General features: G+C 41.1%; 2 protein-coding genes across 7 annotated transcripts in view; one reads left to right on the top strand and one right to left on the bottom strand.

The window, feature by feature from the left end:
- Positions 1-2,856: 2,856 nt before the first annotated feature.
- Positions 2,857-13,831, top strand: rec114 (REC114 meiotic recombination protein). 3 transcript variants are annotated; one of them, XM_020489092.2, is made up of 6 exons: positions 4,197-4,558; positions 4,820-4,909; positions 11,309-11,392; positions 11,958-12,149; positions 12,716-12,790; positions 13,115-13,831. In XM_020489092.2, exons 1-6 carry the CDS (start codon positions 4,469-4,471, stop codon positions 13,277-13,279), a joined length of 696 nt encoding a protein of 231 aa, XP_020344681.1. In that variant the 5' UTR covers positions 4,197-4,468; the 3' UTR covers positions 13,280-13,831. The 3 variants fall into 3 exon arrangements, with proteins under 3 accessions (XP_020344683.1, XP_020344681.1, XP_020344684.1); XM_020489094.2 differs by lacking the exons at positions 4,197-4,558; positions 4,820-4,909 and adding an exon at positions 2,857-3,040; XM_020489095.2 differs by lacking the exons at positions 4,197-4,558; positions 4,820-4,909 and adding an exon at positions 11,091-11,166.
- Positions 13,500-18,344, bottom strand: part of LOC109895427 (neuroplastin) — a 37,736-nt gene continuing 32,891 nt past the window's right edge. For 2 of the 4 annotated variants that reach the window (XR_004210869.1, XM_020489090.2), the window contains 2 exons: positions 14,714-14,790; positions 13,500-14,578 (listed from right to left, as the gene is read on the bottom strand). Coding sequence is in view for 3 of the 4 variants with exons in the window: in XM_020489090.2 (XP_020344679.1) it covers positions 14,730-14,790 (61 nt within the window). In the remaining variant the exon portion in view is untranslated. The remainder of the gene's footprint in view (positions 14,579-14,713; positions 14,791-18,344) is intronic. The other 2 variants (XM_020489089.2, XM_020489091.2) reach the window with 1 other exon arrangement.

Below are 18,344 nucleotides of genomic sequence, written 5' to 3'. Positions count from 1 at the left end.
TCATGAATTGATATAATGTATCCAAGTGAGCAGACACCTAAGGCAATTGATTCATGAATGGTTCACGCCTGATGCCCTCAATTGCCCTTCGTGGCCGATCCCATACCCAATAATTCTGAATTTCTTTGTGGTATACAGGTAGATCAGAAAAGCCACATCCCTGATTGGCAGATGAGTGGCAACCCTGATTAGAAGCACCTGCTGCTCAACGGTTTTTCCCTACAAATACGGTTTTGAATAAAACATTTTTTACCTACACACTGAAGAAGACTGCAAGCCGAAACGTCTGTGTACACTATCCCTTATGCAGTAAAAATAATAAATAAACCTAAAAATTAAGTAAGCGTTATGTGACTTTTTCAGTGCAGACCCATTATACCGTTTGTTAGCCTATAGCCTAATGATATAGCCTAATGTAATGCAGGAAATGTAAAACTTATATTTGAGGTTTAAAAAGCTTATGAAGTTTGTAATTTCATTGTAATCCACATATAATTCACATTTCCAGGATTATTTTCCTGATGTAGCAAACATGGCTCAAATTAAGATCCTACATCTGTACACTACACTGACCACGTTCACATGCACACCAATATCCTGTTATTATTCGGGTATAAAAAAAAATTGTTGACACATAAACATCATATTCCGTTCACAATAACCCGAAAAATCTTGTATCCCTGGTATGAGAAACTCGGATAAGATGCCTGGGATATGCAGACCGTAGACGGGATACTGAGGCATGTAAACAGCTTATCCCCTTTACTGTTGTTTTTCTCAGTCTGCGCAGGCTCAGTTTCACATATCATGGTGTGATGATGTTTACATCTGATTGTCAAACAAATCACTTCAAATAATAATTATTTATTTTGCTGATACTCCACACTGGACCTTATAGCCTACTGGCTACTTTCACCCCTAATTTAGACATGTTTCTGCTTATAATTTCCAACATTTGGTAGGCCATATTATAATTTCAGACATTTTGTTCGACATTTGCTATGTTAACTATAGTTAAGATACATGCAGCTTCTCTTCTGTCATAACTTGTTGCCCCAGAAGACTAAATAAAGTAGTGCTCAGCAGAATAATGTCTTACATCGATAGAATGAATGCATTAGTAATCTAGGTAACAATGGTAAAGTTGTCTGTTTTGTTTAGGGACCGGGAAGAAAACTCCAAAACAGTGGAAAGATTGGTCCTGTGCAAAATATCCAAATGTCATCAGTTTGACCGGTTTTAAAGGAAATGAAAAGCTGAGAAAACCATGAAACAAGTTTCTGATAAGACTTCAGTTCGTCTTGGGTGCATATTTTATGTGGTTGAAAATCAGTTAAAGCTCCTCAGAGGAGGAAGGGGAGGACCATCCTTCTCAGTGAATTTCATCAAAATAAATATAGTGCCTCCTGAGTGGTCTAAGGTCTGTGCCACTAGAGATCCTGGTTTGAGTCCAGGCTCTGTCGCAGCGGGCCGCGACCGGGAGACCCATGGGGCAGTGCACAATTGGCCCAGCGTTGTCTGGGTTAGGGGAGGGTTTGGCAGACAGGGATGTTATTGTCCCATCGCGCACTAGCGCCTCCTATGGCGGGCCGGGCGCAATGCACGCTGACACGGTAGACCAGGTGTACGGTGTTTCAAATCAAATCAAATCAAATGTTATTTGTCACATACACATGGTTAGCAGATGTTAATGAGAGTGTAGGGAAATGCTTGTGCGTCTAGTTCCGACAATGCAGTAATAACCAACGAGTAATCTAGCTAACAATTCCAAAACGACTACCTTATACACACAAGTGTAAAGGGATAAAGAATATGTACATAAAGATATATGAATGAGTGATGGTACAGAGCGGAATAGGCAAGATGCAGTAGATGGTATCGAGTACAGTATATACATATGAGATGAGTATGTAAACAAAGTGGCATAGTTTAAAGTGGCTAGTGATACATGTATTACATAAAGATGCAGTAGATGATATAGAGTACAGTATATACGTATACATATGAGATAAATAATGTAGGGTATGTAAACATTATATTATGTAGCATTGTTTAAAGTGGCTAGTGATATATTTTACATCAATTCCCATCAATTCCCATTATTAAAGTGGCTGGAGTTGAGTCAGTGTGTTGGCAGCAGCCACTCAATGTTAGTGGTGACTGTTTAACAGTCCTCCGACACATTGGTGCGGCTGGCTTCCGGGTTAAGCAAGCAGTGTGTCAAGAAGCAGTGCGGCTTGGCTGGGTTGTGTTTCAGAGAACGCACGGCTCTCGACCTCCTGAGTCCATACGGGAGTTGCGGTGATGGGACAAGACTTTAACTACCAATTGAATACCACGGAATTGGGGGGAAAAAGGGGGGGAAATATATATATTTTTTTTTTAATGTTTCACTTTATATATATATATATATATATATATAAAGTGAAACATTAAAAAAAATATTTTTGGGGGTTGCTAAAACTAGGCCTATACTAAATATATTCACGTCACCAAATAAATAATTAAAACAAACCGTTTTGCAATGAAGGTCTACAGTAGGCTCAACAGCACTCTGAGGGTAGCACCACCATTTTCCGTCCTCCTCTGGGTACATTGACTTAAATACAAAACCAAGGAGGCTCATGGTTCTCACCCCCTTCCATAGACTTACACAGCAATTATGACAACTTCTGGAGGACAACCTATCAGAGTTCTTGCAGCATGAACTGCAATGTTGTCCACCAAATGAAAGGATAAGAGAATACATCTGGTACTAAAAGCATAAGCTACAGCTAGCTAGGACTGCAGTGTATAACATGTGGTGAGTAGTTGACTCAAAGAGAGAGAAAGTCAATAGTTGAACAGTTTTGAAGAAATTAATTTCCTTAAAAATGAAGGAAAAGCAAGAGAGAGAGAGAAAGAACTATACATTTTTTTCACTTTCACTTTCATTTAGCTAGCTAGTTTAGCCTACTAAAACACCCGGGACCAAACAGAGGAATACTATGTTAGCTATCTGGCTATGGCTATCCAACACTTGAACTCTTCCAAGTCCAAGGTAAGCTTTTGGTTTTATTAAATGATTGCTACTGGGTGTAACTTCTTGCTGACTGTACACTGTACTGCATGATTGTAGCAGGTTTACTAACACGTTAGTTCTAGTAGCTATATTGACTATGACATTTCTAATGTTGTTAGCTAATATGGTGACAACAATGTAGGCTGTGTGTAGCGGTTAGCTGTCACAGACAGCTGATGTGTTGTGTACTGAAATCCAGAAGCTAACGGAAAAGGTGGGAGGAGGAAAGCGTGTAGATGAGAGAAGGAATTATACAACGATCAAAATGTTCATGCTGTTTGTATGTGACTGCTATGAAAGTGAACTGTGTTTGCGTGTCATCAAGGGTGTATTCATTCCCACGATTCTGCTGATTGACGTTTCTTCAACAGAAGCAAACAGATCGAAACAGGGATAAATATACTTGAATTTATCCAATAGAAACGCTTGTTTCCAACTGGTGGACTAATGATTACACCCTATATCAGCTAGATGCAAGCAAGAGTGTGCAAGGCGGTACTGAATGTGTCACTGTCACCTGTATTAATCACATTTTTCTCTCGACCTGTGCACCTACGTTGTAAACTTTAATTCGTAGGCTAGGTTTTAGCAACCTCATTATTGGTATTGGCAAAATTTGAGGATCATGTAGTGGCCTAAACCTATCGATGTTACATTGAGCTGGGTGAATGGAATATGAATTACAGTCATCCAATATGCTGTAATAGAAATATGGCCATGCTCCTAAAAAAAATATTGGCCTCCCTCATCTTAAACATCAGCAACCACCACTGGTGAAATACTGCTTGTATAACACATAACACATTACATGACATGCTCATTCACATTTTCTAAAGAGAGGCTGAAATAAATCAATCATATTTCTCCACTCCTGTTCCTGAGACTAAATTAACATTTGTTGTATAATTACACTGCAAGAAATGCATAATTCTGCATGAGTTAATATTATATTTGCGAGAGGTTATTGACCTACAGTCAGTGTCCATATTTCAGTTACTATTCTATATAAATTTAAATGGGGAATATTCTGTTTATTCATGGGTACAGAGATGCACGTGAGCGGGATATCAAAGGTGCATGTAAACACTTTATCCAAGACTTTAAGCGGTGTATGCGCTATGCATACTGTGCGCATGTAAACGTGGTCTCTATTCTAACCCAGCACCGCTAACACATCACTAAACGAATCAAAGGTTGAGCAATTGAGCCTGAGGATTAGGTTCGAGTTGAGTAGGTGCAACTAGTGTGCTAGGCTAGCACAAAAAAAGGCGCACTTCTAGCATCCCCAGCCAGAACCCAGCGCATGCGCGCACACAGAAACCCAATCTACAGGCGTGACTCATGAATTTCTGATATATAGCTCTTCTGAGATATTTATATATATTATTATTAGAATTGTTTTTACAAATGGCAACTGTACATAAATCTATATGGACGTTGAAACGCTTTGGACGTTTTTTGCCTGGGACCAAAGAAGACGGCGGTAATCCATGGAAGGTGACATGAAGTTGTCTAGTCGTGAATTTTGTCCAACGTCTGTGTTGTAGGAGATGACGCTAGCTAAAGTTAGCTACCTAATCCCACTTGCTAGATAGGCTAACAAAACGTTGTTTACAAATGTAGGCTAGTTTACTACATTAGTAAATAAAATACTTACAGGCCTACACTTTACATTATGGTTAGTGAATGAACTTGTCTCAGATGTGATGTGAATCATCCAGCTGTAGATGTTGAAAATGTGTCTTGAAACTTCTCTAGATGTTTGAGCCCAGTGAAAGCGCGGGTGAATTGATGCTCACCATTGTGGAATCTGGTCATATGTTGGTGTCCCAAGGCCACGATCTTCTGGTAAGTGAGTTGAGTTGAGGTCTAACTACACCTAAATAGTCAAGTAATTCCTGGATGGATCTGAATCTAGTTTTTACCGTCTTTGAGCTGGACTCGTGTAACAGTATAGCTTCCTTCCCTCTATCCTACCTGGGCTCGAACCAGGGACCCTCTGCACACATAGACAACGGACACCCACGAAGCGTCGTTACCCATCGCGCCACAAAAGCCGCAGCCTATGTAGATCAAGGGGAAGTTCTACTTCAGGTCTCAGAGCTTGATTGAAGTGATGTCACCCGATTGAAGTGCTATTAGCGCGCACCACCGCTAAATAGCTAGCCATTTCACATCGGTTACACTTGCACATTTCACACATGCACATCTCTAGGCCAAATATCAATGTATCCAAATAAGATCAAATACAAATAAAAATTCCCTCAATATATTCAATAACTCATTATTATATACCAAATTATTGCCAAATGTACACTCCATAGACATAATAACTGTTATTGTCCAACCTGTTGGCCTAATTACACTGACTGTACAAAAAATTAGGAACACCTGCTCTTTCCATGACATACTTACCAGGTGAATCCAGTTGAAAGCTATGAACACTTATTTATGTCACATGTTAAATCCACTTCAATCAGTGTAGATAAAGGGAAAGAGACAGGTTAAAGAAGGATTTTTAAGCCTTGACAATTGAGACATTGATTGTGTGTGTGTGTGTGCCATTCAGAGGGTGAATGGGCACGACAAAAGATTGCAGTGTCTTTGAATGGGTAATAGTAGTAGGTGCCAGATGCACCAGTTTGAGTGTGTCAAGAACTGCAACGTTACTGGGTTCTTCACGCTCAACAGTTTCCTGTGTGTATCAAGAATGGTCCACCACCCAAAGGACAGCCAGCCAATTTGACACAACTGTGGGAAGCATTAGAGTCAACATGGGCCAGCATCCCTGTGGAATCCTTTCAATACCTTGCATAGTCCACGCCCCAAATAAATGAGGCTGTTCTGAGGTTAAAAGGGGGTGCAACTCAATTTTAGGAAGGTGTTAATAATGTTTTGTACACTCAACTTTGTACACTTATTTTTTTTATCAAGGGCTAGTCTAAGCTTAGATCTCCACTATTTGGCTTATAGGCAGATAGCCTAGCTATGGATACAATTGTATGTTTTTGCAACAATGTTGAGAAATTACTTGATTCCAAGTCCTTTGAAACACAGGGAACGAAAACAAGTACTGAACACCAGCAATGTTGCTGTTGTACTTTCTATTTGATTTATTTTACATGCAAGTCAGTTAAGAAGAAAATTTTATTTTCAATGACAGCCTAGGAACAGTGGGTTAACTGCCTTGTTCAGGGGCAGAAGGACATATTTTTACCTTGTCAGCTTGGGGATTTGATCTTGCAAACTTTCAGTTACAAGTCCAACGCTCTAACCACTAGGCTGCCTGCCACCACTGTTCTGTCTACAGAATAGTGCCTGTGTTAGTGTGCAGTTTATCCTGTGTCTTCTCAAGGTTCACTGCCAGACTCTGTGTGCAGCTGAGAGACTCAGCAGAAATTGCTGTAGAAACACAAGGGCCATAGCTGCGCTATGCCACATCAAGTGATGGATGGAAAGTGGCTACTGCCATCTTGCTGAGCCAGGGTGCCAGGCAAGGCTACATGCTTATTCAGGTCAGGACACAAAGTGCTCTCTGACAAAAGGGGATAGCGGTCATTGATAGATCGGCGCCCTTAATCGTAACGCTCTTGAGTATCTTTCAATAAAGGGAGTTTACAGTAGTACACGGTGGCTGATGCCAGGGGAGTCCCAACTGAATGATGATGCCATATTAGGATGCACCATGCTGGAGGAGAGAGAGGGTTATTGAGTAATCATCATCCAGATTACTCCTGATTCTAAGATATGGTTTAATAGGGTCTTTCTCTCAGTATTTGGAGGAAGGAGGGGATTGGGATTATAGAAAATGGAACCTCTCAACCTGACTCAGAAAACGATTGACTATGCCTCAGAATGATTTGACAAGTCTTGTTGAAATTATGTAATGTGATGCCTTCCTGATATGATAATTTTCAACTAAAAATACAAATTTGATGTAATCCCTTCAGAACATCTCAGCGGAGTAGGAAAATTGAAATCTGTTTTGAATCTGGAAGTACGGAGCTGAAGTGTAATGTTTTATGTAAGAGAGCTGAGTAGAGTATCCATCCCTCCATTGTGCTGAAGTCCATTTGAAATGGAGAAACATAACTTGCAGTATCTATATCACTAAGAAGGATATGTTGCTATGGTAAAATGTTATTCCAAATATCCTGTCATAAAGCTAGCATTTCCCCGTGCTCAGGACAAGGTCCAACACATTTTCTATCATTAATAATGTGCAAAACGCAACTACTGTCTCCTGTCAACACAGCAGGTATTATTGACCTATATTTCCCTGGTACATTTCAACGCAAATTCCAATGCTGAAGAAACTACTAAACAGAATAGTGTTGAAATAGATTTGTACTTTAGTTGATGTTAAATAGTTATAAATTGTAAGGTGTCAGATGACATCTGAAAGTATTCAGGGAAGTGTCATTTTTCACTTGGTTAGAAAAGTGCTGATTCATACTTGGAACTAAACTAACACCTGTTTTTATTCATTGTAGCCTAATCATGGAGAGATTTCTAGAGATTTCAGACTTTAGCTGTGTTCGAATACCCATACTAACATACTATATACGACATACTTAATGAGTATTTACTACATACTATATACTATTAGTTCATTTTAGTATACTGTAAACAAACCGTATCGTTTCAGTTGAGCGTACTAGAGCTTTGCCTGTCTACCTGAAGTTGATGCTGTTGCTATGCAACCTCTTGCTAGCTTGTTAGCATAATAACTGACTAGCTAAACATTTTACGATTTCGGTTGTGTTCGTAAATTCAATTTGGAGTGCCAGAGTGTGCTCTGGGTGTTTGTAAATCCAAATTGTCAGATTGTCCGTTCATAAGTTTGGAGCGTTCAGAGCGCACACTGGACGCTCTGGCCGAGGAGTAGGGTTGATCCGAGCGTTCAACGGCAGTCAAGCACCCAAGCTAACGTTGGCTAGCTACTTCCAGACACAAATGAGACTGAGAGAACACCTCACTCTGACCATTTTACTTGCCCTAGCAGAGCTGATTATGATGTTTTCATGTTATCTAGAGTGTTGGTGACAGTAACTGCTGATGGCAACAATATATTTATGCTTTCTTTTGCCAACGTTTACTGACACCGGCCATATTCAACGGGTGTTGAGCATTTGTGAATTCATCAGTTATTCTGCGCGAGAGTGCTCTGAAATCGGGGTAGATAGCCAGAATGAACAATGTCCATGCCACTTAGCTATGAATTTTGTAAATTATCAAGTCAATAAATGTTGGGTAATTAGTTAGATAGCAGATAGTTAATAATACTGGCTGTCAAGTTCGATATATTAGTAGCCAACTAACATTAGGTACAGTTGAAGTCAGAAGTTTACATACACTTAGGTTGGAGTCATTAAAACTAGTTTTTCAACCACTCCATAAATTTCTTGTTAACAAACTATAGTTTTGGCAAGGACATCTACTTTGTGCATGACACATGTAATTTTTCCAACAATTGTTTACAGACAGATTATTTCACTTATAATTCACTGTATCACAATTCCAGTAGGTCAGAAGTTTACATACACTAAATTGACCGTGCCTTTAAAAACCTTCGAAAATTACAGAAAATTATTTAATGGCTTTAGAAGCTTCTGATAGGCTAATTGACATAATTTGAGTCAATTGGAGGTGTACCTATGGATGTATTTCAAGGCCTACCTTCAAACTCTTCCTCTTTGCTTGACATCATTGGAAAATCAAAAGAAATCAGCCAAGACCTCAGAAAAAAATGGTAGACCTCCGCAAGTCTGGTTCATCCTTGGGAGCAATTTCCAAACGCCTGAAGGTACCACGTTCATCTGTACAAACAATAGTATGCAAGTATAAACACCATGGGACGACGCAGCTGTCATTTCTGTCCCCTAGAGATCAACGAACTTTGGTGCGAGAAGTGCAAATCAATCCCAGAACAACAGCAAAGGACCTTGTGAAGATGCTGGAGGAAACAGGTACAAAAGTATCTATATTCACAGCAAAACGAGTCCTATATCGACATAACCTGAAAGGCCGTTCAGCAAGGAAGAAGCCAGTGCTCCAAAACCGCCATTAAAAAGCCAGACTACGGTTTGCAACTGCACAAGGGGACAAAGATTGTAGTTTATGGAGAAATGTCCTCTGGTCTGATGAAACAAAAATAGAACTGTTTGGCCATAATGACCATCATTATGTTTGGAGGAAAAGGGGGAGGCTTGCAAGCCCGAAGAACACCATCCCAACCGTGAAGCACTGGGGTGGCAGCATCATGTTGTGGGGGTGTTTTGTTGCAGAAGGGACTGGTGCACTTCACAAAATGGATGGCATCATAGGGAGGACAATTATGTGGATATATTGAAGCAACATCTCAAGACATCAGTCAGGAAATTAAAGCTTGGTCACAAATGGTTCTTCCAAATGGACAATGACCCCAAGCACATTTTCAAAGTTGTGACAAAATGTCTTAAGGGCAACAAAGTCAAGGTATTGGAGTGGCCATCACAAAGCCCTGACCTCAATCCTATAGAACATTTGTGGGCAGAATGTAAAAAGCGTGTGCGAGCAAAGAGGCCTACAAACCTGACTGTTAGACCAGCTCTGTCAGGAAGAATGGGCCAAAATTCACACAACTCATTGTGGGAAGCTTGTGGAAGGCTACCCAAAACGTTTGACCCAAGTTAAACAATGTAAAGGCAATGCTACCAAATACTAATTGAGTGTATGTAAACTTCTGACCCAATGGAATGGCCCTAGCCCTCACCCTGTGATCCAATCGGTCCCAGACGTGCTCAATGGGATTGAGATCCGGGCTCTTCGCTGGCCATGGCAGAACACTGACATTCCTGTCTTGCAGGAAATCCCGCACAGAACAAGCAGTATGGCTAGTGGCATTGTCAGTCTGGAGGGTCATGTCAGGATGAGCCTGCAGGAAGGGTACCAAATGAGGGAGAAGGATGTCTTCCCTGTAACGCACAGCGTTGAGATTGCCTGCAATGATAACAAGCTCAGTCCGATGATGCTGTGATACACTGTCAGACCATGATGGACCCTCCACTTCCAAATTAATCCGCGAATATCGACCATCACCCCTGGTGAGACGAAACCGCGACTTGTCAGTGAAGAGCACTTTTTGCCAGTCCTATCTGGTCCAGGGACGGTGGGTTTTTGCCCACAGGCGACATTCTTTCCGGTGATGTCTGGTGATGACCTGCCTTACAACAGGCCTACAAGCCCTCAATCCAGCCTATGTCAGCCTATTGCGGACAGTCTGAGCACTGATGGAGGGATTATGTGTTCCTGGTGTAACTCAATCAGTTGTTGTTGCCATCCTGTACCTGTCCCGTAGGTGTGATGTTCGAATGTACCGATCCTGTGCAGGTGTTGTTACACGTGGTCTGCCACTGCGAGGACGATCAGCTGTGTGTCCTGTCTCCCTGTAGCACTGTCTTAGGTGTCTCACAGTACGGACATTGCAATTTATTGCCCTGGCCACATCTGCAGTCTTCATGCCTCCTTGCAGCATGCCTAAGGCACGTTCACGCAGTTGAGAAGGGACCCTGGGCATCTTTCTTTTGGTGTTTTTCAGAGTCCGTAGAAAGGCCTCTTTAGTGTCCTAAGTTTTCATAACTGTGACCTTAATTGCCTACCGTCTATAAGCTGTTAGTGTCTTAACGTTAACAACTGTTCCACAGGTGTATGTTCATTAATTGTTTATGGTTCATTGAACAAGCATGGGAAACAGTGTTTAAACGCATAATTTTTTATTTGGATTTTTACAAATTATTGTTGAAAGAAAAAGTTTCTATACTCAATTCACGTCACAAAAAGTACGGTTTGTATGAGTATTCGAACACACCTTATGACTCAATCAAAACTAATATTTAGTACAACAACATTCAGCCTCCAACAGCTGGTTGTTTGAGATGGAAGTTATCTTTCCAAAGACATTCTGATGGCATGATGCTGGTCACAGGGTCTGGATGGGTTCCTGAGTCAATAGAGCCCCCTGCTGGCGTACTTATGTCATTTCAGATCATTTGAGATTTGCTCCAGCTCCTGCTAACCAAACGTAGAGCTGTGATTGCTGCATGCTCCGTCTGATACTATTAAATGTACTTGTTTGTCTCATTGAAGACATGAGGATTAGCTATGTGCCCTATCCCATATGACTTTGATTTTGCTACTATGACTTTTGACTGTTGGTTTGTTTACAATTGTTAGTCTGTCTGATTGTTGTGATTCCACATTTTTCAGGATGGGTTTTCCTTACTTGATGCTCCAAGCTACCTCAAAGTTCAGCAGAAATCAGATACCCTGCTGTTCCGTCTGACTGTTAAGGTGGGTTGCGAAAGCCTTTATTTGCTTTAAGAAACAACACCCATTTTTAAATAGTAGCTAGCTAAAGTATACAAGAGTCTACATACCAAATTGTATTATTATTCTAGCACCTAGTTTTATATGAAACTTAGGCTAATGTTGACTACAAGGCAACACCGGAATTTTAGTCTGTAATTTCCTCAGCAATTTGTATAGTGGCAGCTTTATTTACCATAGCCAGATTTCACACTGACATGAGCGTGGCAGACCTGATGTTTGGCAGGGGTGGCTGTGCTGAGACAACAGTGTAATTGGTCATTAAATGGCCTGATTTAAGGGGATCTGAGGCCTGACACGATGCATTTTACCAGTCTTGGAACAACTAGCTGGCTGTAAGCAGTGCTTTGGCTGCCCATGTTCTGCCAAGGGCCTGGCTTGTGAGTGATATGTAGGCTAAATAAGTGTTCTAGATAAGTGCCACTGATGAATTGTAAGTGGCGTGTCAAGCTTGTTAAGATTGTCTTAGTAGCATTCGAAGAGGAGATATTGGCTAGCTCTCAGAAGAAACAATGCTGGGTATGTGCAGGGGGAGAGCCGTCTGATCAGGATGCAGTTCAGTGGCAGCAGGGCTGAGGCCCTGGAGGAGTGTAGCAGTGCAGTACTCAGACTGAAGGAGTACCTGCCTGTCACCACACAGAGGGGGCCCCCACCACCACCACTCAGCTGCCCCCCAACACCCAATCAGCCCCCTACCAAGACCACTGCACAGAATCAACAGGTACTCAACAACACATACACACTGAAAACATGTAGCTACGTATTGTATCATGAAAGTGTATTTTGGAACAGCTCCTGCAATACATTATCTAATTGAAATGAGTGCATTGCATGTTTGTTTTTTTCACCTTTAAAGCTGTTCTTATTTTAAGAATGTTATTCTTCATAATGTATGAGGCAAACTATAGTTGAGGTATTAAAGTTGCTGTTGTTACAGTAAGAATCACCCACTAGATGGTGCTATTTAGAGGCATGAAAACAATATAGCTTGTTTAATACTGAATGGCCCTGGAACCAACTAGGTTGATATGGATTTTATGTATGAATCAATGACAATGTGAAATATGCTCATCCTTAACCTCCCCACACAGAAGGGGGAGAAATTAAACCAACAATAAACACCATCACACACATTTGAAAAAGCTGTCAGTGAGGATGAATGAGCCATGATGACTGAGGGAAATCATTCAATAAAGGATGCAGCTATGATGCAGCTTAACCTCCCTTGGTGTGTTGCCCTGTAAAGTCCTGTGACATTAGTATCATCTCTTTGAACCTTGTCATCAGGCGGGTGCTGGGGAGGCTATGGCTACTGAACCGGAGGTCGTCCAGGGCTCTTTATCCATCAAACGTCTTACCCAGGTAGGTTGGTACTGACACAACACAGTGATTAGATAGATGAATGCTGAGGGTGATGATTCATGTAATGATCACTTGATGGAGTTTGACGATCGCGCAAGGTGAATAAATAGTAGCTATTTAACATTACTACTCTCACCCACTGAGCTTGAATGTAACCTACACTTCATGGGGTTGTAGTTATTCCCCGCCACTACTGAAGTGTAGGGTAGGCCAATGAAATAATGAACACCTAACTGACTTGGGAGGATATAGTTAGCCAATATCATGGCTTTAATTGTATACAAACAAATGAACAGGTCCCTGGTCTATCTATTTTTGTCTCAGCACTTCCTGGGCGAGCATGGTCTGTCCTTGCCCCTGGTGTACCGCCACAGTTCTCTGTCCCGTGGGGAGCTGGAGCCCTTTGTCCGCCTGTGTCTCTTGGACCCCAGCTTCCCTGCCTTGGTGGAGGAGGTGGAGGGGGAGCTGAGGAGGGTGCTCCAGGACTGAGGAGCTGAAGCTCATCAACACAAACAGCAGAGAGAGACAGGTCAACTCACTACACACGGTACACATGTGGGAGGTGGGTTGGGGGATGTGTTGTTCTTCATGCTGCTGATTTTGTAAATGTGTGCTGGAACATAGTGACCATTGTGTTGTAGGAGGATATTTAAACCGGCATAAATGTTGCGGTTTCTAGAAAGGATTTTCGAGGCAAAGAAACAAAATGTATTTTGGAGCCTTTTATTTTCAAAAATGTATTGGTCTCGTATGTTATTGGTCTGATGTTTTATTGTGGCTAGAGATACCGTAGCTCCTTCCATTTCCAGCCTAATGTCGGTCCATTTGCACTGCAATACACATGGATACACTGTATTTATAGGACAGGAGTCATGCAGCTACAGCAGTGCATTTTGCTATACCAGCTTCCAAGTGATCCCACAATATTAAAGCTTCACTGAGAAAAACAAACTACCCCCAATATATCTATATATGAATACATATTGCATAGGATAATAGCCATGCTGTACAATTTCAGAAAAATAAAAATGAATGAATTAAGTTGGGAAATATAAAATGTATTTTTTTCTTCACATACAGTATTTGCTATTGTTTGAACACTCGTACCTCAACATATACAAGACATCCTAAGTTACTCTGAAAAATAAACACTTAATTGTAATTTTATTTATAACTAGATAGATATATAGTAGTCATTTTCTATAATCATTTTCAAGTAAATACTGCCAGACTTTGAATCCCTTGCATCACATTTTCACTATAATGGCTGTTAAGAGTGGACTTTCCTTTCACTAAATCAAACATAGTTTAATGAATCAGCTGTACAAAGTTATTTAAGAATATAACAGTATTTTTCAGTTCAGGACAATTTCATAAAAAAACATAATTCCTTTGGATGCAAAATAGCCACACAGACATGAGGGAAAACAACAAAGTCTATTCTGGGCATCCTATTGCGTAATAATTTGCATGCGTTTTACATGATATGTAAATACAAAAAGGATCACCTCTGGTTGGAGGACATGATAAAATGAATAAAAGAGACATCAAACGGCACACAAAAAAAGATGTGCACACCTTTCGTGATGGAATTAGTCATCTCTCCGTCCAGGACTGTTCATGTAAGACTGAATAAGGCATGCTTAAGACAGCCATCTTGTTCTTTTCTGCCAGTGTTACGCTGTTATTGTTTTTTCTCATAAGAGAGAGACGAGATATGCTTCATTAACATTGCCTGGAGCTCCCTCCTCAGATACCTTCATGTGGTCAAGATATGCAGTTAGTCATCTGTTAATGAAAATCAGGGGGAGGAAGGAATTAGTATACCCTGTGCACATGATCACATTCCTACAGTATATCACTTAGTTCAATGTTGACTTCCATAAGCCTTAGATTCCTTTTTCTAAAGGCCAGAATACTCACTGTAACGAGTAGCTTCTCATTTCGTATTCCTCTGGCGCACGTTTTTGTCTTTGTGGTTGTTTGTCGAATTTGTTTTCCTAGTGAAGAAATACCAAGAGTTTAGTCAGTTCAAGGGGGAAATTATGATATGTACACTACCGTTCAAAAGTCTGGGGTCACTTAGAAATGTCAGTTTTTGAAAGAAAAGCAAATTTTTTGTCCATTAAAATAACATCAAATTGATCAGAAATACAGTGTAGACATTGTTAATGTTGTAAATTATTATTGTAGCTGGAAACGGCAGATTCTTTTAATGGAATATCTACATAGGCGTACAGAGGCCCATTATCAGCAACCATCACTCCTGTGTTCCAATGACACGTTGTGTTAGCTAATCCAAGTTTATAATTTTAAAAAGCTATTTAACTTCTTATGGCTGCAGGGGCAGTATTGAGTAGCTTGGATGAAAGGTGCCCAGAGTAAACAGCCTGCTCCTTAGTCCCAGTTCCTAATATATGCATATTATTATTAGTATTGGATAGAAAACACACTGAAGGTTCTAAAACTGTTTGAATGATGTCTGTGAGTATAACAGAACTCATATGGCAGGCAAAAACCTGAGAAGAAATCCAAACAGGAAGTGAGAAATCTGAGGTTGGTCGATTTTCAACCCAGTCCCTATTGAATACACAGTGGGATATGGATAAAGTTGCACTTCCTAGGGCTTCCACTCGATGTCAACCGTCTTTAGAAACTTGAATGAGGCTTCTACTGTGTTGTGGAGCCGGATGGGAGCTCTTTGAGTCAGTGGTCTGGCAGAGAGCCAGGTCCTGGTCATGCACATTTCACATGATAGCGACCTGCGTTCCATGGCTTCTCTACAGACATAGGAATTCTTCGGTTGGAACTTTATTGAAGATTTATGATAACAACATCCTAAAGATTGATTCTATACTTAGTTTGACAAGTTTCTTCGACCTGTAATATAACTTTTAGAAGTTTACGTCCGACGTTCGGATGGACCTGCACAAGTGTTGATTTGTGTACTAAACGTGCTAACAAAAGTAGCTACTTGGACATATATAATGGACATTATCGAACAAATCAAGCATTTATTGTGGAACTAGGATTCCTGGGAGTGCATTCTGTTTTTGTTTTCGTGAGGTCTTGGCTGATTTCTTTTGATTTTTCCATGATGTCAAGCAAAGAGGCACTGAGTTTGAAGGTAGGCCTTGAAATACACCTCCACTTGACTGAAATGATGTCAATTAGTCTACCAGAAGCTTCTAAAGCCATGACATACGGCTGCTAGAATCCTGACTAGAACCCCCCAAAAATATCATATTACTCCAGTGCTAGCCTCCCTACACTGGCTTCCTGTTAAAGCAAGGGCTGATTTCAAGGTTTTACTGCTAACCTACAAAGCATTACATGGGCTTGCTCCTACCTATCTTTCCGGTTTGGTCCTGCCGTACATACCTACACGTACGCTACGGTCACAAGACGCAGGCCTCCTAATTGTCCCTAAAGCAAACAGCTGGAGGCACGGCTTTCTCCTATAGAGCTACATTTTTATGGAATGGTCTGCCTACCCATTTGAGAGACGCAGACTCGGTCTCAACTTTTAAGTCTTTACTGAAGACTCATCTCTTCAGTGGGTCATATGATTGAGTGTAGTCTGGCCCAGGAGTGTGAAGGTGAACGGAAAGGCTCTAGAGCAACGAACTGCCCTTGCTGTCTCTGCCTGTGCGTATTATGACCATATTAAATAGCAAAGGCTTTGGTGCAGCCAGGGAAATTGAAACTCAATCACAGAGTTCTGACTTTTCCAACCATGCCCATTACAAGATCCTCCTTCATCTCCTTCTATACTTTAATTTCAGCCATGTGTTTATTCGGTCTCTGATTGTAGTCAATATGCCTGCCTGGGGAACTATTTTGTGTTTTCTATGGCAACAACATCTTCCTGTCTGGGTTGGCGCCCCCCCTTGGGTTGTGCCGTGGCGGAGATCTTTGTGGGCTATACTCGGCCTTGTCTCAGGATGGTAAGTTGGTGGTTGAAGATATGCCTCTAGTGGTGTGGGGGCTGTGCTTTGGCAAAGTGGGTAGGGTTATATCCTTCCTGTTTGGCCCTGTCCGGGGCTATCATCGGATGGGGCCACAGTGTCTCCTGACCCCTCCTGTCTCAGCCTCCAGTATTTATGCTGCAGTTGTTTGTCAGGGGGCTAGGGTCAGTTTGTTATATCTGGAGTACTTCTCCTGTCTTCTCTCTTTCTCTCTCTCTGAGGACCTGAGCCCTAGGACCATGCCTCAGGACTACCTGGCATGATGACTCCTTGCTGTCCCCAGTCCACCTGGCCGTGCTGCTGCTCCTGTTCACCGGACGTGCTACCTGTCCCAGACCTGCTGTTTTCAACTCTCTAGAGACAGCAGGAGCGGTATAGATACTCTTAATGAACGGGTATGAAATGCCAACTGACATTTACTCCTGAGGTGCTGACTTGCTGCACCCTCGACAACTACTGTGATTAGTATTATTTGACCATGCTGGTCATTTATGAACATTTGAACATCTTGGCCATGTTCGGTTATAATCTCTACCCGGCACAGCCAGAAGAGGACTGGCCACCCCTCATAGCCTGGTTCCTCTCTAGGTTTCTTCTTGGGTTTTGGCCTTTCTAGGGAGTTTTTCTGCACCTACATTGCTTGCTGTTTGGGGTTTTAGGCTGGTTTTCTGTACAGCACTTTGAGATATCAGCTGATGTAAGAAGGGCTTTATAAATGCATTTGATTTGATAACATCATTTTCTGCAATTTTCCAACCTGTTTAAAGGCACAGTCAACTTAGTGTATGTAAACTTCTGACCCACTGGAATTGTGATACAGTGAAAGTGAAATAATCTGTCTGTAAACAATTGTTGGAAAAATTACTTGTCAATGCACAAAGTAGATGTCCTAACTGACTTGCCAAAACTATAGTTTGTTAACAAGACATTTGTGGAGTGGTTGAAAAACAAGTTTTAATGACTCCAACCTAAGTGTATTTAAACTTCTGACTTCACCTGTATGTACGGTGCATTCAGAAAGTATTCAGACCCCTTTTTTCCACATTTTGTTACTTTACAGACCTATTGTAAAATGTATTCAATAATTTTTTCCCCTCATCAATCTACACATAATACCCCATAATGACAAAGGAAAAACAGGTTTTTAGAAATTGTTGTAAAACAGAAATACCTTATGTAAATAAGTTTTCAAACCATTTGCTATGAGTCTCGAAATTGAGCTCAGGGGCATTCTGTTTCCATTGATTATCCTTGAGATGTTTCTACAACTTGATTGAAGTCCACCTGTGGTAAATTAAATTGATTGGACATGATTTGGAAAGGCACACACCTGTCTATTTGAGATCCCACAGTGCATGTCAGAGCAAAAACCAAGCCATGAGGTCAAAGGAATTGTCCTTAGAGCTCCGAGCTCAGAGACAGGATTGTGTCTGCACAGATTTGGGAAGGATTCAAATAAAAAGTAAAAGCATTGAAGGTCCCCAACAACAGCAGTAGCCTCCATCATTTTTAAATTGAAGAAGTTTGGAATCACCAAGATTCTTCCTAGAGGCCAAACTGGGCAACCGGGAGAGAAGGGCCTTGGT

Source organism: Oncorhynchus kisutch, linkage group LG8 (genome assembly GCF_002021735.2).
Source record: "Oncorhynchus kisutch isolate 150728-3 linkage group LG8, Okis_V2, whole genome shotgun sequence".
In the NCBI taxonomy this organism is placed as follows: domain Eukaryota; kingdom Metazoa; phylum Chordata; class Actinopteri; order Salmoniformes; family Salmonidae; genus Oncorhynchus; species Oncorhynchus kisutch.
Note: the sequence above shows the minus strand (reverse complement) of the source record. Positions and strands in the feature narration are given on the sequence as shown.